General features: G+C 35.2%; 1 protein-coding gene across 1 annotated transcript in view; it reads left to right on the top strand.

The window, feature by feature from the left end:
• The first annotated feature begins 758 nt into the window (after positions 1-758).
• The window catches only part of LOC142350615 (uncharacterized), a 126,994-nt gene continuing 104,040 nt past the window's right edge, over positions 759-23,712 (top strand). Inside the window, exons 1-5 of the mRNA XM_075402546.1 lie at positions 759-1,447; positions 1,957-2,487; positions 11,841-12,075; positions 12,637-12,891; positions 18,216-19,565. Coding sequence (XP_075258661.1) covers positions 759-1,447; positions 1,957-2,487; positions 11,841-12,075; positions 12,637-12,891; positions 18,216-19,565 — 3,060 coding nt within the window. The remainder of the gene's footprint in view (positions 1,448-1,956; positions 2,488-11,840; positions 12,076-12,636; positions 12,892-18,215; positions 19,566-23,712) is intronic.

Raw genomic sequence — 23,712 nt, 5'->3', positions numbered from 1 at the left:
TAAGTTATATAAATAAATATAAATAACTAGTTATACTGTCGTCTCCCCCATCTCAACTCCTCCCTCATCTTCCTGATCTTCACTCTCTTCCCTCTCCCTCCTTCTTACCGCACACCTTGCTCTCCATCTCCTTCTCCACATCCCAACAATCCCGAATAATATGAATAATAATATGAATACTAATAATAATATTGATTCCCCGTCCCAACCATCTCCTCCATCTTCTATACTATTAACTATTATTGTATTATTATGAATATTGCACTCTGGGTGAACTAAACGAGACCAGTGAACCCAGTTCCTTGACACATACCTGGTCCCGTTGTTGCAGCATCCCAGAGTGATATTATTCGGCCGACAGTAATATTAAAGCACATATTGATACCAGAATAATCTGAAAAACTCGAAAAAACATGTAAAGACTGCATAATTCGACCCCCCAACCACCATTCCCTTCATTACACACCCATCAGTCAACCAAATAACCACACTTCAACATGTTTAAACACCATATTTAGTACTAATATCAATAATAACACACATCAACACACATGACCCAAAAGTAGAGTACACCTGAAACAAATAAATATCACATAAATAATTGCCATATTGAGAAAACTAGAACTAGAAGACCGAGTACAGTAAATAAATGAGCAAATAAACACAGGAAGGCCAACCAGAAACCAGTTGAACACCCAGAAGAGCCACATCAGCAGAAGATTATCCTGAAACATAGTTGTTATTATTGAAGCACGAAAATGTTACTTACACTTGTATTGAATCTCGTACTTTTTGGCCCCACTTTTGAGACTCCGATCAACACAGAAGAAGCGTTGGCCCAAGGAATAATCTTCCACAAGGAAGGAAAGATCCTTATCACTGAGAAGTTTATCAATGCAGAGTTTTTAGTACCGTTTCCGCGGTATAACTTTACAGTACGACAACAAGTAGAGACCCTACTTCTTGAACTCTCCAAGAAATGGATAACACAATCGGAGTTCTGCAACATGACGCACAGTACCACGTACCGAAACCAGACAGAAGTCTTCAACGTTGACTGGCTTTGCTCAAAGATTCTAAACGAAACAATCGAAGCCGAAATTGAAGTCTTTAAACTACGCAATGAGACTGAAAAACTCCTCACCAGAGTCGAAGAGGACCCCCGAAACAGACAGAAAAGAGCCGCCCCTCTTGTTATAGCAGCCGCAGTCGCTGGAATTGGACTCTTTGGTCCAGGAATAGCAATGAGCAGCGAAGGATGCGGTGGAATCACAGGAATTTTCGGCTCATGCCAACGAACGTCCCAAAACGCTAAAAATATCGATCGATTAGCAAACAGTTTTAATAGCCTCAACGACTATGTCATGGAAATTGGCGCACAAACAGATGAGAAATTCTTTCTAGTTGCTGGCGAACTTGGAAAGGCTTATAAAGTTCAAAACGAAATGCAAGAAAACCAGAACAGAAACTGGAAACTAGTTGAGGAACAATTCGCAATTGTAGGCCACAATCTGAACGCAATAGCAACATGCATGGAAATTCAAGCAACACAACAACAATTGAACTTTAACTTTGACACAGCAGCATCATTACTTCTTACTCCTTATGCAGATATTAAAAGTTATCGAGCTGCTTGATATTCTTTCCGAATTAATGTTATAAATGCTATTCCTACTTTACTCGATGAACGTCTTCCAATCTCTTTAGTACCGTGAAAATCTTTGATAAAGATCCTGGATGCTGTCCATGATAGCTAAAAGAACGCCCCAGATCGTCTAACTTTGGCAATACCCATGACTGACATACTTTCGTACTACGATGCGAAACTAGTACAGGAGATTTCGACAGTTGAAGACGGACTTCTACTGACATTAGCCATTCCCCTAGCCTCTAGCAAGACAGTGTTTGAAGTTTATCGTGCAAATGTAATCCCTATGCCCCAGAAGGACTCTGTAGACGCCTTACAATGGGTGATAGAGGGTACTTAGCAATATCAGAAGGACAGATGGAAACTACAGTACTGACGAAAGCACAGTATGACAACTGTCTTGGATCGCCACGATACCGCATCTGTCATGAGACAATGGAAACCCACCTTGGATTCTCCTCGTGCTTAGCAACCCTCAAGTTTCATTATGCCATTACAGCATTGAAAGTATGTGACACAGGGAAGGTTGTGTTACCTAACCCAGAACGAGCACAGAACCTTGGATACGGAATATGGCTCCTAACATCAGCTTCAAGTGATTTTACCCTGAGTGAGATTGGTATGGACGAAAACGGCCGACACACCAACATTCCTCATAAAGGTTGTAACATCTGTTTAATCACATTAAAATGTGGACATACAATGTTCAGTGACCACATTAAAATTCGAGCTGATTTACAAAGTTGTCAGTATCTTCCAGCGAAGAGAAGCAATGTAAAATTACCAGACTCATTAGAACATTTAATTGACTCAGTTCCAAACATAAACGAACTTCCGAAGTATGAATCAAGCACTGAAGCAAATCTAGATTTATTGAAGAAAGTTAAAACAGAATTCATTTACTCCAATCGAAAGTTATCAACAGAATCACTTGATGATATAGCGAAGACTATTACTACTGAAATGAAGTCATTTAAGCCAGCACTAATTGACAAACTTGAATCTTACGTTCCGATCAAACTTTCTCTTTCGTTAACAATCATTGTCTTTATCGGAACTCTAGCCCTACATATTCTCTTCATGTACTTATAGCATAAAGTAGCCTTTGTACGACGAATGGTACCAAATTTAATGAAGCTTAACGGAACCAATGTACCGCTAAACCCAGTAGTTTCCGTACCCAAACATCTGAAAGCAGACGTCGTTACAAATCTAGCCAAACAACTAAAGCAACCGCCAACAGTCATCTCTCCAGAAGAACTTGGAACCCTCAAACGACAACGACGAAATTCACTGCCAGCAACCTCTACCTTGTCCCTTAATACACTTGATCGATTCAACACAGAAGACGAACTGGACAACCAAGCTCAACCCCGAGACGAGAGTATACTTTAAATTCTTGAAAGTCTTATATAATTCAACAAGTATTAATCCTTTAATTGATTAAGTATCCCTTCATCCATTAAGTTTGCTATCACAAGTGCTTTAAATCACCACACTAGTGCTTCAATTCCAAAAATTAACCAGTGCTTTAAACCATTCGTTCAACCAGCATCCTACTCCTACCCATTCTCAAAGTTCAGAGCCATTATTCAGTGCAATAACCATAATTGTTTCCAGTGCTATTTCCCGTTATTCTCCTAACCTTAACTTTAACTTATGTTTCCACTCTTTATTGTAAAATAGCGCATCTTCAACATCCTTAATGTTCCTTCAAAGCCTTTAATCTTGTCTTAACCCTCTTTATTTTCACATTTATCTTAATTTGTCTTAACTTAAACTTTGTTTCTTTTTAATTCTTTAATTGTCTTTAACTTAAATGCTTTCGTTCACAAACTCTTTCCTAAGAAAACAAAAATTGGGTGGCTCCAACAAAAACATATGTATATCCTCATACTCGTGCAGATTATGTGTTTTATAGAAAAATTGTAAAACCCAGTTCTTTCCCTAAAATTTGCATGGAAAATTTTCATAAAGTCCGGTAGTGTCACGCCCCTATTTCGTCCCTCATAGTTACGTGATTATTTTCCTTTAAATATCCATAAATAAGTGCTTTAATCTAGTTCATATTCATTTAGTTTCAAGGATATATATAGCCAGTATTTCCATCTAGGCCTGTAACCCCTAATTTGTTTATGTTTATGAAAAACAACCGCAGAGTGACTGTTTTACTAGCAAAAATATCAAATGCCTAAAAGCCTCAATATTTACTTTTTTGAGTTTCTTGAAGATAAATTCACGTAATTAGTAAATAACTTCATGAGAGATTATGTACTTGGTGAAGTAATTATTCTGATAAAGTAGGTGCTAATACGGAATTTGTATATGTACTTAACAAACATCAAGAGACGTACAAAAGCCGGAAATTGTCCAACTTGTAGATCAGTAAATATTTGAGAAGGACCAATACAACTCGAGGCACAGTCCTGCGGAACTTACGACTACCAGAACACCGGCCCGGAGAAACAACCTGACTATCAGTTGCTAATAAAACTCAGCAAAAACATAAACTTCTCATTCTTTCATTGAAACTTTGTCTTTATTTTCTGATATAATAATGAAAAGGATTGAACTGGAAGTTCTGTTAAAACTTCCAAGTTTGACAGACTTTGTTAGATTAGAAATTGAGACTAATAAAACTCTAAAATACAAGGCAAACTAGTGGATTTATCATGCATCCGAACCGCTCAGTAAAAGGCTGTTACTAGCTAATTTTATTAAGAATATATCCGCTAAAAATCGCACTGTGAAACATCAAAATACGTCCTTGAAAATGACAATAATTATTCCAAGTTATCTCTCAAATTTACCTCAATAACACCGTAGATTCATTCTCTAAAAATCAGTGCGTAACACCTTCCATCGGCGGAACTATTGCCTAGTTTGTTGGCTTTTATTAAGCTTTTATTATTAATAATATCCGAGAAGCGATAGCTGAGTCTATTATTGGTCTTCTCTTGGTTTTTTATTTATTTCGTCGACAAGATTTTTGTTACGACCATATGACGTCACAGCCACTTCAAATCTGCTTTTTGTTCTTTCGTTAATGCAATTTCAACTGAATTGCGTGCGCGACGTCATTTTTCACTCTTAGTGGAGCTAGTTTTTATGTTCATTCGCGTGATTAATTTTTTGGTCACACGTTACTTAACTCACTTTTAAAAATGACTTCCTCACTCTGAAATTGACTGTTCTTTGCTTTAATTCAGAGAGATAAGGTCAAATGAGTGCTTGCCACTCTAATTGAAAGTTATTTAAGAGCAAAAAATAGAAAGAGCAATAAGTAATACAGATTCTTAATCAAAATTTAACATCTCAGCGCTTAATAAAAAGAATAAATTTCTTTTATTGGTCTGTCTTTTTTACCATCTTTTTGAGACTACAGATCTATGAAGCTGTTGCGGCTATTTTCTGGCGATTTGCCAGCCATGTTTGGTTTTCATTGACCAAACAGTTTCTGAGCGGGGAACGAATGAGGCTAGATTTCTGCACCAGGTGCTGGTTGTCAATATCGCGGCATTACAAATGTTTGTTCGGTGTACCGATTGTTGTTTTTGCTTGTTCCGCGGCTTTTCCATAAGAATGTCTTCAAAGAATATTTAAGATGATTGCACCAAATTATAGCATTAAGTCAAATATTATTAATAGCCGCAAAGCGATAGCTGGGGATTTTATTGGTTTTCTCTTGTTTTTCAAGACTTGAAGAGGAGTGTTGGTATTCAACAGGTTTTACAATCTGAAGCATTTGGATTGTTTTCGCGCTGTTTTTTGTAATATGTTTCCACACGTTTTTCCATGACTTTGAGCTTTTGAAATGGGATAAACAGGTAAAATTCGGCGGGTATTAAGTTGCAATAGAGGAACTCCACTGGCTTTAGTAGCCTTTTAGAGGCGTAATTTGCTAAAACTGCTGTAAGGCATAAATTCAAGGTGAAAGGTCTTTTTTCGCTGGTTTTGAGCTCTTTTAATGCAATGATTTTTTCCTTGTTTTTGTCAATTTTGGCAAGTAAATTCTTCATGGTTATTAATTGCTGTCAAACGAAGTGTGTAGCAATTATATTAGTCCTGTCGGTTTTTATGCGATTTTTCGCTTGACCATTTTTTTGTCTGACCCATTTGACTTTTCGTCCTCAAAAACTGGATAAACAGGTAGCATTAAGTGCTCTTAGAGAGCCTTTCAGCTCACTAGTCTTCAAGTATGCGACTCACAGAATCTGCTTTAGAGACCTATACTTATGGTGCGAAGGGCGGTTCTTAGAGATTGAGCCCCCCCCCCCCACTGTTGTCAACCCATCAGCCCCCCTCTTCACCCTCCCCCCCCCCCGTTAAACTCAATTACGCCCCTTCAGTTAAGCTCAAGCTAGCCTCACTAAAACCTTGCCTAGCGACTGACGAAGCCAACCGCTCGCCGTACGTTTGAGAGCAATTCTCTCGACGTTAGTCGGTTATGTTTTTAAAGCTCCGTTATAATTTATATGGCTATTATACCATGCAATTTGCTATTGTTTTTCGGTTATTTTTGTTTGTTATATCAACTTTAACACCAGAGTCAAAGCATTTTTGACTATTGTTTTCAAATTTTTTGAAATCGGTTGTCATTTTTTGTGTTTTCTAGACTAAGGGGCCGCAGAACCTCTGTAGGGTTTGATATACGTTACTGCGTAATTTCTAGTGGCAATGGAATGGTTTTACTAAGGGGCCAGGGAAGCTCTTTAATGGTTAGGTAATGGGATACTGCATAGTTTACAGTGGCAACAGAGTGGTTTTCAACCTTTTAATATGCATTTTTTTTGGATTTTTTTAAACAGAATTTTGATTTTTTTGCAAATCAAGTTTTCTGTAAATTTGATCAAGTTCCGAGTTTATCGGTCTTTAACGGCCAATAAATTTTTTTTTACGTCTTGCAGAAAAATTACTCGACAGATTTAAGAGACAAAAAAGTCTTGGAAATCATTAATATTGCGAAGTTCGGAAACTTTTACTTAGTTTAGCATTTTACTTTTTTTGGTATGTCAAGTTTCTGGAATTTTTCTATTTCATGTGGCCAATAAAGGCCTTTGAAAGCTTCTGCGTGGTTAATATGTATAATTAGATGGATCAAAATTGGTCTTCATGGTATGAGCTTCAAGATTTTTAGCAATGATTACATTTTTCGGGTCTTTCCCATTATAGCCCCCCCCCCCAGCTTAGTGGTCAGATAACCCATAGCCCCCCCAATTATGGTAATTATACCATAATGGGGGCTATAGTTTCATGGGGGTCTACATTGGGAAAGATCCTATTTTTGTTCAGTTTGATTATTTCAGTTTCTGAGACTGTTTTTTTTTGACTGGCATTGTACAATTCATCTGCTGGTCTGATACAGTTATCTTTGTTTTTCTTTCATTTCTTCATGTCGTATTTCAGGACCTGTCCTACTATGTTTATTTAGCTGAAGTAAGTTTGTTCTTGTTTTGAACTTTGACTTCTTTCCATTCGATAATTTATCTCCGTTTTTGAACTTTGACTTATGTTTTTGAACAATCGACTCCAACAGCAGCTTATTTTCTAATGTACAGTAATTGGGAATTGCCTGTTATATCCAAGGCGAAGAGAACATTTTGAGAAATGTTTGATCCTTTATATGTCCCTCATTATCTAAACTACAGACCCTCCTCCCATCTACCTACTAGTCCCCCACCTACCCCCACCTCTCTTTAGCCTACCTAATCGCCTCGCACGACACACCCACACCTACCTACAACCCCCTCCCTCCCCCCATGTATCAATCTGCCTGCCCCCTCTCCAAGGCACCTACCTACCCCTGCCTAACCCCACCCCTTAACTATCCGCGCCACCTAGGTACCTTCGTACCTATTCGCATTAATAATTAAAACGTTGAGTTTCAATTTTTAAATTTTTGATTGTTCTTACTTCTTCTCTTTAATTTTTCTGAGCTAGCTGAGGTTAGTTAGAGTTTATATGCACGACCCCCTTTCCTTACCACCTCAAATGCCCTCCAACTCAACAATTTCCCTCACACCATCTGCCCCATGCACCCAATTAATCTTTTCACATAATACCAACCCTCCAGCCCACCTCCTACCTGCCCTCTTTCCCCACCTACCTAAGTTCCCCCGCCTACCCTTGTTCTAATCCTATGTTATTTCTCACTATATATTGACTTTTCAATTTTGATAATTTTAAGATAGGTAGGTGAGTTTCCAGGTCTCTTCTAGTTGTTTCTGTTATCCTACCGGCTATGTTTTTACAACTCAAACAAATTGAATTGTATTGGGGCGATGTCTTTTGCGACTCGAAGAGAAGTTTCGGTGGAGATTTTTTTTGTTCAAGAATTTTTTTAGTGTATTTAAGAAAGACAGTATAAAAAAGTAAATGCTGCAGGTAAAAACCTATCGTTTGAGTCAAACGGCTGCAAGAATTGAAGAGCAGAGAGAAAAAAGTGATTTTCAGTTCATGCAGCACTTTTGAGAGAGAGCTAGAAGAGAAAACTACTGATGAGCGAGAGAATTATTTTGAACATGTTCTTCGGCTTTTTCGAAGCAGTGTTTTTAGTTTTAAACTTTACTTTCCGGGTAATTTGGTTGTTCTTAACCATTTTGACAAGTAGTTGTGTCTGGGAGTTGCTTTGATCATCTCAATCATTATATTGAATTTAATATGCAACCTTGCTCTATTTTTTGTGTTATCACCGTTTCGAACACTTTTTTAGCGGTATTGTGATATTGTGCAAGTTTTTTTGTCCTGGGAAATTTACTGGTTAAAATTAATATTCATGCCTTTTCATGACCTTTTAGTTTTGTTATTATTACTTGAAGTTCGTTTCACTTTAAGAAAACAGTCGAAATTTTTTCCCATAAGTTTTCTGTTTTTCATTTATTTTACTAATTACTGTTTTTCTGCCTTTTTTCATATTCAATTGTTTGATTAGTGTTGGTTGTAGGGTTATTGTTACTGAGTGAAAATAATTTGATATTCAATTTGATATTGAAGGTTTGATATCACATTTTTTAATTAAATTTTGAACCAATCAATTCTGCGTTTTTCTTTGCAGTTTTTACTCCTTTCTCTTGTTTTAAGTGTTTTTCAGTGAGTTTGGGTGTCATGTGTTTGCTCACGAAATATGCAGACACTGCTTTTAAAGTATGCTGAGACTACAAGTTTTAGGGAATATTTTTGAATGATATTGGTTTTTTTTAATTATTTGACAGGTTCCTTAGATTTTTTCTTTTGATTCGCTTTTTGAGATGTGTTGCTTGTTATTGTTTAAAAAATATCGTCCTTTTTTTCTCGTCCACTAATACAGCGGCCCTAGTTTTGTACTTTGTCGATTAAAAATTTGTTCAAAATTTCGAGTGAAACCGTTTTGTCTTCTCTAGGCTATTTTGATTCTATTCTTATTCTGTTTAGAACGCTTATAGGCAGTAGTTGGTCAGAACATCAATCAACAATGAACAGAGTTGGTACTAGAAAACAAACTAGAAACGGGATAAAACATAAAACCAATTTTTAGATGCATACTACTTAAACCTTGTGATTGTAAATTCTAGTTATTATCCCTGATGCTCATTGGTATTGATACTAGAACTTGTATCCCCTAACAATAAATTAGGAGTAACTTTAACTACGGAATGAGATCAACACTAATTACACTTTAAAATACTTTTGTTGAAAAAACTGTCTCCTATTTTTTTCCTTTTAATGACAATCGGGTTGATGGTAATTATTGGCGGCTATTTTACAGCAATCCGCAGTGTATGTTTTCTAACTTATGCAATTTGTTGAAACAGAAATTGAGTCTATCAGACCATTTACTATCCAACATTGTTAATGGAATCGTAACTCGTGACAATTTGCCAAAAATATGTTTTCACATGTTTCTTTTCCTTTCTAATTTGTTTCCTCTATTTAATTTCATCGTTTTTTTTCTATTTGAGTGCTATAATGAAATAAGTAGATTTGATAGCTCAGTTTTCGGTTTTTGGTTGGCTAGGGCATAAGTAAATGTTGCCTTACAGTTGGCTCCGGAATCTTCCGGCTATGTTTTTTGAGACCTGCTCACACTTTTTCATGATTTTTGAAGTTTCTTTTAAGGTAGATTATTGTTCAGTTTCTTGTAAGGTAGATTGAAAAAACGGTAATTGAAAAAAACTTGCTTTCTCTTTTTTTCCACTATTCATTGTATTTTTTCTAATTGTTTTTTTTTCATTCCATTTATTGTCCATTCTAGGTCTTCTTTATTTGGTTTAGTCAACACAAATTCTTGGAAAAAATTCAATTCTTTGCGTGCAATGTTTTTTATTTCGTCGTCATTGACATCAAGCCTACTACATTTTGTTCATTTGTTGGTGCAATTTTAACTGAATTTTGTGCGTGACGTCATGTTTCACTCTTAGATCGCGTTTTTCTTCATTCGCGTGATTTACTTTTTTTGTCACATGTGACTTACCTCGCCATCAAAAATGACTTAAACCCGAAATTAAGCTTTCTTTACTTTAATTGAAAAAGATAAGGTCAAGTGAGAGTGTTATTCCACTTGAAGGGTATTTTAGAGCAGCTAGTGGAAGCAATAGTAAGTTAAACAGATTCTTAATCAAAATGTAGCATGTCAGCGTTTAATAAATAGGAACTTCTTTTTTGTCTGTTCCTTTTTTTAAATCTTTTTGGGACTACAGACTTACAAAGCTATTGCAGCTATTTTCTGGCAATTTGTCAGCTATGTTTACTATAGTGATATTTGCGCCGTTTCGAAGACTCTGTTTCTTGTCGCCATTAGGTGGCTTTTTGTAGTGAACTTAAGCGACTAGTGAATAATCAGTTGGGCGATACTGATGGACGATACTGTGTTTTTGTTTCAACTGGATGACACTTGCATTCACTTTCGTTATTCGTAAAATACTCCCTATCCCTAGCTATTTTGTTATTATTAATAGCCGCGTCAGCAATTCCAGGCGGCTGTTATAGCGCTTCTAAATTTTTACAATTCAAAGAATTTGAATTGTATTGGGGCGCTGTCTTTTTTTAAGATCTGTTCACACTTTTTCATGATTTTTGAAGTCAAATTGTAGTAGTGATTTTGGTCATGCCGAAACAGGAAGTGGAGTGAAAAAGCGAGTGATTTTTTGGCGTGAAATTTTTTCGCTCTAAATTTAAAGCAGAGTGAGAAAAAGGTATCTGAACAAAAATTCGCTTTCTCGCTAGTGGTTTTTTGTTCACATGCGGCAATTTCACTTTGATTTTTACTGTTTTTTCAATTTTTTGGATCGGATTTTTTTCTAAATGGTTTTCCCAATCCATTCATTGTTCGTTCCAGGTCTAGTTTTCTGTTTAGTCAATGAAAATTTTTTGAATTGTACGTCAGGACTTGTCCTGCTATGTTTTTTACTTCGTCTAACAGATTTTTGCTTTGTCTTACCCTGAATTTCATGACTTTGATTACTTTTCGTGACTTTGAACTTTCAAAACGGGATGAACAGGTAAAGCTTAGCGGGCATCAAGTTTCATAAGAGGCCCTTAGCCGTGTTTGGTAGTCTTTCAAGTACTTAGAGTGGTGAAGTTACTGTGAACTTACCTCACTTAAAAAATGACTTGTGAAATCACTTAATCGACTTTAAATTTTATGACAATTAAGTTGTTAAAGATCAATAGTGTGCATCTAATTATTGCCAAACGTATTTTCCCTAATTCTTGAGTATTAGAGTCTTGAGTTTATGGTTTCGAATATCATTTTTGAAAAAGCTGCTTTGGGGGTTTTTCCTTATAGAGCGTATGTTTCTCATAAAAATGACAGACCGGATCTAACCTAAAAAGTCTAGTGGTCTATTAAAGGACTGATGGTCTATTTGTCTATCTTTTTTTAGTTGCTTCAAATCTATGGAAGGCCTGAAGCGTCTATCGCGGCTATTTTCCGGCAATCTGCCGGCTATGTTTCACTGATCATGTAGTCAATGAATTCCACATTGATTATAAGTAATTAGAAATAAACAAGGCAACATCATGCAAAAAAATTGCCATTTTTTCGTCCATTTGATGCAAAATTTTGGTGTCGTCCATTTAAAACGACGTCCTCTTAACTCAAGTTAATCATATGACTTTTTACTCTGTATGAAATTTTGTGAGTGGGAATACAAAGGAACTAGGAACTTTGTTTGTATACATATGTATTCCCTATTTAGTTGACAGTATGGTTTAGATCTGACGAAGAGTTCAAATTGTTTCACACCACTGAGAAGTTTGTAGTTTTGGTCAAGTGGGAGATGCCATTCGCTCCATTTGACAATGCTGATGACCTGCTAGCTGGACAGTCAACTGCAGGTGGTCTCAGCAGTTTCACATCCGCCTCGGGCACCGCAGACGGCTCATCATCATCAAGTACCCCCACGACTTCTAACAACTTGGATTCACAGATTGGTGTTAAATTGACTCAAGTAAGCAAGTGGTGTGAGCTTTGGATTCAGACTGAAAGGTAGATAACGTAAAGAACGGCTAATGTTCAGCTGTAGTAGCTTTTGCGGAATGTAACTCGATTTGGGTTATTGGAATGCTCGTTGGAATGCGAATGAATTCTCAATGGCGCTAATTTGGTACCCTAACCCCTATAGATTGAGGATGGGTTTTCTGTTCTGTTCTGTTTCGGCCACCGATATTTTTGTGCTTTTATCCACCTCATCCCCCAGTTATCATTTTGGCTTACAAATTTGCGTTGTTTTGTTAAATAGCACGTTACTATTTAAAAATAGTATGCGCGCGGGGGGGAGGGAAGGAGGCGTAAAACCTCTATTTCCACTAGGCTGTGATTAAGCGGGGGGATCAGTTAAGTTCTGATAACACAAGTGCTCATTGGAGCTTCTCAAAGAGACGACATATTAGTAGTTCCCGCTGTCATTAGCTGCCAAAACTCCTCATTTAAGCTGCGCTGATTTTAGTGCCAAGGTATGTTATAAATAAGAATACTTTTCTGAGTTATGAATAGGCAACATTTTTTACAGGTGGATCCTCCCGTGAGACAGATTGATGTTGCTTTTGCTGGGCCCGTTCGCCTGTCCTACTCGCCTTTCATTGACAAAAAGCGGGCGCTGTTGACCAAATTTTTCTTCCCGCAATCTTACAATTGGAAAGCGCCGACTCCTGAACCTCCGCCAGGTGCTCAGAGGTACCCCAGGGAACTGGCTGTCAACGTGTCTTTCAAAGACGTGCTACTGGATTTCAAGTTCCACGAACGAAGATTGGCAGATACTCAAAACGTAATACTATTTAAATTTCTTCCAGAACGCAACGGGAGAAAACCAGCATTGATTCAATATGCAGTTTTTAGCGGTAATCGATCGTGGACGTGTTTCCGTTATTAATAGCCGTTCTCATCTTCTCAGCCGGCTATTACAGCGCTCCTAATTTTTTACAATCCAAATTGGAATTTGATCAAATTTTTAGTGTTCGAAAGCCATTTTTTTTTCACTTGCGGCAATTTGACTTCTAATGTGGCTGTTTTTTTTCTGATTTTTAACTATTTATCTTAAAAGCTTGTACATGTGTTCTAAAATGCATATTTGTGTTTTTGAACTCGTCAAAGTGATGCTAATGGTTTATACGGCTTAGACACTAATTGGTATAATAATATGGGTTTTTTCACCCTGCGGTGAAAAATCTGCGGTTTTTGTTTCATCCGATCTTTTTGTTGTACTGATTCTTAGTCTCATGAATGACTGGTCTCATTGATTTTCTAATCAGGCGTAATAGATGTTATCTAATAGTTTCAATTGATATTCAATTCATAGTGTTTGACACCATTTTCAAAAACCCCTACTGAATTCTGAGTTTTGCGTGTATGTTGTATTGTTTGTTGTCCTATCACTCCATCTGATTAATCAACAGATCAATCTTCGTCTTCTACGGAAGCGTAAATAATCGACTGATTTGTTTCAGTTCATAGCTAATGCTTTCCTGACTTTTACGGAAAGCGATTTTCATGACTATAAACTATTTCTTTTCAAAAAATATCAGTGGGTTTGAGTCCTGTCGGCTTTTGCTGCTTTTCTTGTGGTCTCGGATTTCAGTCTAACAGAATTTTTCACTGGTCTAGAGAGGCTTGACTGTCGTCAATTTATTGGCGGTCAACTTTATCTAGCGTTTTCATTGACTTAGGTACCGTTTGTTTGAGAAAATTTTTTGAATCTGGCTTTCACTTGTTGTTTTTTTGTCTTTCTTCACCTAAGGGAACTGCGGATGGATGTCTTTGACTTCTCAAGTTATTTCTGTCATTAGGTTTTAAGCTGTGATTGTAGTTTGTAGTTTTTTGTTAACCTTACGCCATTAATCTTTAGATAGAATCTCATTTTCGGTAGATTTCTAAGTTTTGCCCATTTTGCTTTGTCTTTTGTTGATTTCTACAAATCTTTAGGCTCTAGCTTTTGACAACATAATTTTTTAAAATTGTTTTTAAGAGTTGCTGAACTTTGTTGTTTTATTGGTTTAAATGATTTTTCTATTCAACGGGCTTGATTTTAAAATGTATTTGTTGTATTTTTTGACATTTGAAGAATTTATGGTTAAAAAATTGTTGTTCTTGTGGTTTTGAAGATATTTCCATTTGAGTGATACTACGTTTAGGTCTGCTTGTCAATGAAATGGAAAATTTGTTTTAAAAAATGTTTGCCCGTTTTCATCTGTTTTTAGGTTTTTAAATGCTCTCAAACAAAATTTGAACCAATTATTGTTTTTGAAGCAAAATTTCTGCCTTAGTGTTTTCGCGTTTTTGTTTCATAACATTTCTGTGGCCTCCTGAGTGACGTGTTTACACTTCTGTTCTTCTTTTTTTAGTGAACTAAGTTGCTCTCGTTCTGAAATCAAGTTCGCTCCAAAAAGCTATTGTGAGCGAATGAAAATCAAAGCTTATTGTAGCTGAGTGGTTAAGATGTCTTACGATCAACATGTAGGTCAGTCATTCAAATTCCGTTGAGGTCGTCTTTTTTGCACCCATAAAACATTTCTAAGCTACACAATTGTTTTATGTTTTTCCGTAAATCCGCGACTTTAAACGCTCTGTAATAGTTTTTCTCGTTTTTAATTTACTCTTAAACTTCAAGCTTGCTTATACAAGGCAGTTTTTACCGAAATAAATGATTCGCATTTGTAGTTTTGCCAAGTTTTGCGGTTTTCTTTTTGATTTGTTATTTGGTGATTTTTGAAATGAATTGATTGAGTCACTGATCGAGCAGAATAGAAAATTTTAGCGGCGATTTTCCTTCGAACCTGTTTTGAGGTATCTTGTTTGCTTTTTCCTTTTCCTCGGTTTACTCTTTTTGCACTTTTTCTATTTTGTTTTTGTAATCAGTTGGCAGTGAATTGTTGATTGTGTCGCACGTTTTTTGCCAAGAGATGTTTTGGAGTCACAACTGATTGAAGAAAGCTTTTTAGGATATTTTATAACTGTTTGTTATCAAAATCGGCCTGTCAAATAAATTTTACTTTTATTGTATCAAAACTTATTAAAAAGCAGGTTTTTTTGTTTATGGAGCAGTTGGATTGGGCTTCCAGCTATATTTTTCTGAGATTTTTTCAGAAGTTTTTCAGTTTTTGCATGAAAATGAAAAGGCAAAATAGCAATTTTTTGGTTTTTGTACTTTTTTAGTAATCGAATTTAATATTTTGGTTCAAAATTAAAGCTTTCCATTTCGTTGATTTTTTTAATAACCAATATCGGGGTTTTGGTTATTTCTTATTTTTCGTCCTCAAATTTTGTTGCGTTACTGTCAATTGTTCTCGATTGCTAAGAAAGCTTAAATGAATGGAATTATCGACTTGGGTTAATAGTAGTGGTTTTCTCTTTCAAAAAAAATAGTACGTTTTTGAAATTTTTTTAGTGAATTTTTCAATCTTGAGATCATTTGGCATTCTTTTTGCGCCTTTTTCGCCTAATGGAAATGCCAATAGTTAATTTATGGTTTCTGAAATTATATATTATGCTGTGATTGTGGATTTAAACGTGTAGTTTTGTGTTCTTCTTACTTTGACGCCATTTGCAAAAAACTTTCTGATTTTTGCTAAATATCCAAGTTTCAGCCTATTTTGCATTTGCCTATTTTTCAAAATCGTATACTCATCCTAGGGACGCGTTTCAAGTTTTGCTCTCAGTATTTTTTAAACTAATTTTTGGAAGAAATTATTAGATTGTTTTTTTAAGTCTTTGTTTTGTTTATTTTAGCGCATATAGGATTATGTGCTTTGTTGACCGTCATAATCTGGGTTGCTGGAAAATCGATTGTGGAATCTTTATTTAAGTCATGACTTTGGATTATAATGCAGGATATGTCCGGCTACGTTTTCTGTCAAGTAAATTTTTGTTTCGCTTTACCTCATATTGCTGCTTTTTTTCAAATTTTGTGTGAAATCATTTTGTCCTCTGTGGGTTATTTTTACTCCAAGCTAATTCTGGTAAAAAGTGAGTGTCTTTACGGCGGGATATTTTTCTCAATAATTTTTAATTAGTTTGTGAAAATGGTGCTTAATATTTGCTTTTTTAAACAAAAATTTGCTTTATATTGCGGTTTTTTATAGCTGCGAAGCTGTAAGCTCAGCGGAGCTATATTGCGGTGCTTTTGGTTTTTATAATTCAAAGACGGCTATTATTTAGGCGCTCTCTTTTTTACACTTCAAAGATTTCGAATTGGAGTAGTGATTTTGGTCACGCCGAAACAGGAAGTGGAGCGAAAAAGCGAGTTGTCTTGTGGCGTGAAATTTTTTGCTCTCATTGTAAAGTAGAGTGAGAAAAGTGTTTGAACAAAAATTTGCTTTCTCGCTTGTGGTTTTTTTGTTTACATGCGGCAATTTTACTTTGATTTTTTACTGTTTTTTCGATTTTTTGGATCGGATTATTTTCTAAACGGTTTTATTATCCATTCTTAGTTCATTCTAGGTCGAGTTTTTTCTTTGAACCAGATTTCTATTTCTCGCTATTGGTTTCTGGTTCACATGCGGAATTTTGACATTGATTTTCTGTTTTTTTTTTAAATTTTTTTATCTGATTTTTTTTTGGAAATGGTTTTTTCCAAATTCACTCATATTCCGTTCTAGGTTTAGTTTTCTGTTTAGTCGATGAAAAATCTTTGAATTTTACCTCAGGACTTGTCCTGCTATGTTTTTTTGTTTCGTCGTCTGACGCTTTTTTTTCGTTTTACATTTGTTCACACAGCAAAGCTGAAAAAGTCAAATTTTCTGAATGACTTCTTCCTCTCACTAGCCGCGTTTGCGCGCTTGTCATCATTTCTCATTCTATCTCTAGCAAATGTGTTAAGTTCATTTGCGTGATTCGATTTTGATCATGCGTGACTCGCCTCACTCAATAAAATGACTTTTGCACTTTAAAATTTAAATTAAATTTGAATTTGTATAAAGTCTAAAGAGCTTATATGTGCTGTAAAGTTCCCTAATAAAGGGCTTCTGCAGAATGAATTTTAACAAGCTTTTTTAGTTTATCGGTGAATGTTTATTTTACCTAGCTTTTTGAGCGGCGTTGATTTTTTTCAATTTAGATCTGTATCTGTTTCTTTCTATATTATACGGCACGCAAGTCTATTCTTTCGCAGCTATTGCGGTATTCTGCCAGCTATGTTTGTTCTCATGCGGCAATTTGACTTTGGTTTTTTTTTTACTTTTTTCCGATTTTATTGATCGGGTTTTGTAAACGTTTTTTCAGTTCAAATTCCTATCTTTCAGGTCTAATTTTTTGTTTCCATCAAATATCAGCTTATTAAAACGATTGATTTCTTTGTCATCATTATTCATATTGAATTGAAAATACTGAAGGTTGCAGTTAATCCAGATGCGACCTCAGGGCGTTTTTACTTGATATTACTTGAAATACAATAGAGGCTAAAATTTGGTTTCAAGATCATGTATATGAAAATCAGAATTTCGTTTTTTTTTGCGTAGCTTGTCATTTGTTTTTGGTATCCGTGGTCTCCTTTAACCTGGGGTCTGAACAATCTATTTCGGTGCTGTATTCCGGCTATGTTAATCTCTGAGTTATTGTATACGCTTGATTACTGAGCGATCTAAATTGCTACCTTCAAATATTAAAGCGGCCTATTTGATTGAGCTGGCTAAATCAATGCAAAATAGTCGGTTTCTTTTAACTTGATTTGCGTGCTCATGTATGGGCCATATACCTTCACGAGATAGCCAAAGATTGAAAATTAATAATCGAGGTTTCGCCAGTGACGGTTGGAACTTTATGCATATATGGAGATAACGTTGCGTATAATGGAAGCATAAGTGAGAGTTTACCTCAATTTTGCAGATTTTTGCTCATGCTCATCAAGTAAATGGTCGATTAAAATCTATCATGTGGCTGTAGTTTTAATTTTCATGCCACCAATCTGGTTGCTGAATGGTGTGCAATTACATTTTTGTTGCTTTTTGAAACTGAGCACCGTAATTCTTTTCAGTGAATTCTGATGAACGGATTCTGTCAAAACGGGGTGTCGAAAAGGCAAACAAGAGCTGGCAAACACTTTTTTATGAATCTTCATAGTCATTCCAAGATGCTCAGTGGAATATTTCATCGTTTCAGGAATTGCAGACTTTCAAAGTAAAAGCTGATGGAATTGAGGCTTCCTACAAATTACCATTGATAATTGACGAAGAAGGTTCTAGAAACATAAGCAGCATTCGAATGAAGCATTGCAAAGTTAACTCAAACATAGTTGAGTTTCCGCCTTTCGTCAGGGCCGAGCAGATTGAGGTCAAAACTGAAATGGTGGAACCCTTGTTTTGGAACTATCCCCATATTTGGAATATAGATGTATCTGGTCGAAATGTTTCAGTGTTCTACTTACAAAAAGTAAAGGAGGCATTTGCCAGTATTGGTGCCAATTTTGCTTCGAAAGAACGAGCTGATCTACTTAATTTTGTTCCAAATCGATATAAAATAAATTTAGACCTGGAGCTGATAGAAGTCGTATTTCCAGTTCATACCTCCAACTGGATTACCAATGTGCGAACTCATGGCAAAGGAAAAAAACCGAAGGGTCAGAAAGACGCGAGTTCTCAATGGTCATCAGATATCAATGCCGATTTGCTGAACTCGAACGCTTTCAAGTTTCTTAATATTCACAGGGTTGGAGGCACGCTTGACTTCAACTTCTTAGAGTTCATGCCTGCAATGATCAACCACAAATTTAACATTGAAGCAACTGATTTGGCCATATCATTACATATACCTGATTCGTTCCCGTCTAAACAGATTTTAAAAAGTCTGGCAATGTCGCTGAGGGAATTTACTGTTTTCGAGTCAAGAATTAAACGAGCGTGGAACAAACACAAAAATGCTTCAAATGTAGATGGTATTCGAACCAGTCCACACTGTTTAACATCGAACGCTAGTGGTACCGTCGACCAGGGTCATTTTTTCACATTTCCAACTTCCGATGCCATTGAATACCTACAATGCGGGACAGCCACCATTGTTATCGACCATAAGTACCACCCTACAATCTATACGGATTCTGGAGGTGTTAGCGGATATAACATCAACCTATCAACCAGGGAACCGAAGATTAACAACGCTAAGCTTAGCTCGAAAACGGATCAATTTATGGGTTCTGCACCGTTTCAATCAAAATCTGAGGTGCCGAGATTTATGACTCAAATAGAGCCGGATGCTTTGGACATTAGTGCAACTTTTGACCAAGTTGTGGCAATTGGTTATGGAACAGTTTTGAAACATTTTCAAGCGTTTGTAGCCAACACTTTCGGAACGGTATCTTTGAAGCAGTTTGAAAAGCGGTCGAACGACAAGCCGGCATGGGGAATGAAAAGGCGTTGGAGGATGCCTAGTCCCAGCGGGTCGAGGTATAGCCAAAAGCCAGATCCTGGAGGAGAACCAGTCGGATCCCTTCCTACAACTGAGGAGAAATCACAAGTAAGATACGGTCGTCGAGATCTATTGAGGCACTCTTGTTATTAATAGCTTCACAGCGATAGCTGGGGCTATTATTGGCCTTCTCTTGTTTTTTTTTACGACTCGAAGAGGAGTATTGGAGAAGTACTTTTTTTTAATCAATTTTATTGGAGTGATTTTTGAAGCGGGAAATGAAGCACGTGAAAAAAATTGGAGTGATTTTGTTGCTGAGCAAAATGAAGAGTGGAGCGAAAAGAGAGTGGTTTTTTGTTCATATCGCTGTTTTCTAGATAGCGAGAAATTGAGGTGTGAAAAAAAATTCTGTAAGCGAGCGAATTTTTTTTGTTCACGTGCGGCATTTTACAGCAGTTTTTTGGTTAAGAGGTTTTGGTTATGATTTTTTTTTAATTTTAGGCGGGTTTTGGTTGTGGTTTGAAGGTTTCTGGAAATTTATATGAATTTTATGCTAATTCGGTGATTTTTCATATATTTTGCTGACTTTTGGGCTAATTTTTGTGATTTTTTGAATTTTGTTTTGTTTTACTGCCTCAAATGGGCATTGAAAAGAACCCTATTACTTGAGCAATTTTTAGTTTACAAGTGGCTACAGTTTTGTGGATATGAAGCTCATTTTTTGTTGAGAATTATGACGAAAAATGGCGAAAATTGGAACTATTTCTCTTAATTTTTTTTTTGCAGTTTTTCGTTTTTTTCTGGTCCTTAGACAGGTTTCTTAGCCTATTATGGCTTGCCTATTGTTTTGCGAGCATTTGGATAACCTATTGACTGAAAAGAATTTTTTTTGAATATATGTGCTTTTGTAATATAAAAAAAATTTTTTAAACCTTTTCCAATTTTTTAGTCAAAGTTGTTCGTAAGAGCTAATTTTTTTTTCATGATTGGCGTAAAGCATTTTTTAAAGTTCTCATAAGTGGTTTTAGTAGGTACTAGTTGTGTTGATGAAGTAATTTTGGCAGAGATAGTTATTTCGTGATCTTAAATTTTGTTTTGTTTTACTGCCTCAAATGGGCATTGAAAAGAACCCTATTACTTGAGCAATTTTTAGTTTACAAGTGGCTACAGTTTTGTGGATATGAAGCTCATTTTTTGTTGAGAATTATGACGAAAAATGGCGAAAATTGGAACTATTTCTCTTAATTTTTTTTTGCAGTTTTTCGTTTTTTTTTTCTGGTCCTTAGACAGGTTTCTTAGCCTATTATGGCTTGCCTATTGTTTTGCGAGCATTTGGATAACCTATTGACTGAAAAGAATTTTTTTGAATATATGTGCTTTTGTAATATAAAAAAAATTTTTTGAACCTTTTCCAAATTTTTAGTCAAAGTTGTTCGTAAGAGCTAATTTTTTTTTCATGATTGGCGTAAAGCATTTTTTAAAGTTCTCATAAGTGGTTTTAGTAGGTACTAGTTGTGTTGATGAAGTAATTTTGGCAGAGATAGTTATTTCGTGATCTCAAGTTATGACAAAATTTGATCAGATTTTTTAATCATATTTTAATAGATTTGATTTTTTTTACTTTTGTATTATGGTTTTATTTCAAGATAATCCTAAATTAGTGGAGGCAAGTTTTTTCTGATGAGTAGTTGGATGGAATTTATGTGGATTTCCACTTCGAGTCGTTTCGGTAATTCTTCCGGCTATGTTGTTTTTAATCAATTTTATTTTTGAAGCGGGAAATGAAACGCGTGAAAAGATTTGGAGTGATTTTGGTGGGAACAAAAGTGAAGAGCGGAGCGAAAAGAGAGTGGTTTTTGTTCATACCGCTGTTTTTGAGAGCGAAAATTTGATGTGTGAAAAAATTTTCTCTAAGCGAGCGAATTTTTCTGTTCACGTGCGGCTTTTAAAAGCAGTTTTTTGCAAATTTTGATGGTTATGAGGTTTTATTATTATGCAGTATTAATTTTAGGCTTTTTGTTGTAGGAATTAAAGGTTTCAAGTTGTAAATTTGAGTTTAATGCTAATTTGGTGATTTTTGGTCAGTTTTGCTGATTTTTAGACGGAATTTAATGACTTTTTGCCTGTTTTTTGTTTTAATGCTATAATTGGGACTTAGAAGCTTGTTACCTAAGAAATACTCAGATACCAATTGACTAATGTTTGTTTGGTATAACTCATTTTTTTCTTAAGAAAATTAACAGAAAAATTGAGAATTTTTAAAACCATTTTTCTTATTTTTTTGACGTTTCTTTTTTTATTCTTAGCCCATTATGCCTTTCCCATTGTTTTGTGAGCTTTTCATTGCTCTAATTGCAAAGGAACTTTATTCGGCTTTATGTTATCTTGTACCCTAAAAAACAACTCAAGTTAAAAAAACTTAAGTTTTTATAGTTTTTTGTTCAATTTTTTTTTGAAAACCGTATCTATTCTTCCTTAATTTTTTATGGCATTTGTGGAAGTTCAGGATTAACATAAGTTTTTCAGTTGTTTAGTGAATGACGTTTTGACTTGGAAAACTGGTTTTTGACTGAATTGCACATATAGATAACCGTTTTTAGGCGTTTTTTCGTCTAAGTGGTACAGTGTTTTGCTTGCTGTTTGGTTTTTTGCAGAAATGATTCAGAGCCTGAAAATGCGATTCAAGTTTCAATTGGCACATAATTCTTGATTTTTAAGTTAATTTTTGGCTTTTTTATATAAATTTCTTCATTTTTGGATCTTTTAACCGCCTTTTTGTCAAACAACAGTTAATATGGCAACTTCTCTTTGATAATTCCTATACTCAACGCCGCTTTTTACCTCGATGTAATTTTGTTTCATAAAATTGTACATATGCTAATCCGATTTTGGTAGTTTTTTCCGATTTTCGTCAGTTTTTTGTTTGTATTCTGGGTGTAATTGCTAGAAATAGTTTTTTGTGCAACATGAGGGACTTTATTTTGGTTTCAATAAAAATTCAATCATTTTTTTGGCATTAAGTTTTGAAAAAACAGTTGAAAAAACTTTTTCATAAATGCAGTCTCAACCTAAAAGTTCTCGGACCTTTTTTCTGCAAAATGTTTCAATGTTTCGCATTTATGAATTCTGCTTTTTCCTATTTTTTGTTCTGTTCAGGAGGATAGATCTTTGTATCGAATGACTAGTTATCTTTTCTATGTCTTGAATGCTGAACAATGAAATGTATTCGTTTTTCTTGAATTTTTTAAATTGATTTTTAACTTTCAAAAATCAAATTGATTTTTAAATTTCAAAAATCAAGTATGTCTTTTTGTTACGGTGTTCCTTACATTTTGCCGATATTTACATTCTAGTTACTATCATTCTAGTTTTGTGCTGTCACCTACATTTATTTTCGATATATTGATTTTTTCAGTTTTAAAAAATGAATGATTTCAGCTGTTATTTAGATTTTTGTCATTTCTTTGGTTTGGAATTGATTTATTTCAACATAAGGCAGTACTGAGAGTTTGATAGCAAGTTGTTTCCAAAATTTCACTTATGACTAATTACTACAGCTTTCTTCCGGCTGTGGTATTAATTTAAATGATTTTTTGCCTTTGAATATTCTTCTGCTGCTTATGTATTTTCTATGATCAATTTTATTTTTGATTTGGTATGAAATCATGTTGTCCAGCCTTTGTAAAACAAGGAACAGGTGTGTGTTGTTTTTTGTCTTAATCGCAGTGATTAGAAGTCTAATTATAGGTGTTTTCTGATTCTTAATTTTGAGCTTTCTTTTTCGAAAAGATTTAACTTAGTTTCTAAGATTATTATCTGCCGTTTGCTTTCGCGATCTTTTTCAGATTAGAATCATGAACTATTTGAGGGCTATTGACAAAATTGTCAGAATGACAACTTTTGAATATTCTTCTGCTGCTTATGTCTTTTCTATGATCAATTTCATTTTTGATTTGGTATGAAATCATGTTGTCTAGCTTATGTAAAACAAGGAACAGGTGTGTGTTGTTTTTTGTCTTAATCGCAGCGATTAGAAGTCTAATTATAGTTGTTTTCTGACTCTTTAATTTGAGCTTTCTTTTATGAAAAGATTTAACTTAGAAATTATTATTATTTGCCGTTTGCTTTCGCGATCTTCTTCAGATTGGAATCATGAATTTTTTGAGGGCTATTGACAACCTTGTCAGCTTTTTCAGACTATCAGGTTTTTGAGCACCCTAATTATTTTGGATTTTTTTAAAGTTAACAAACGTTT

Source organism: Convolutriloba macropyga, chromosome 1 (assembly GCF_964194025.1).
Source record: "Convolutriloba macropyga chromosome 1, txConMacr16.3, whole genome shotgun sequence".
NCBI classification, from domain to species: Eukaryota; Metazoa; Xenacoelomorpha; order Acoela; family Convolutidae; genus Convolutriloba; species Convolutriloba macropyga.
This window is presented reverse-complemented; position numbering and strand designations above follow the sequence as displayed.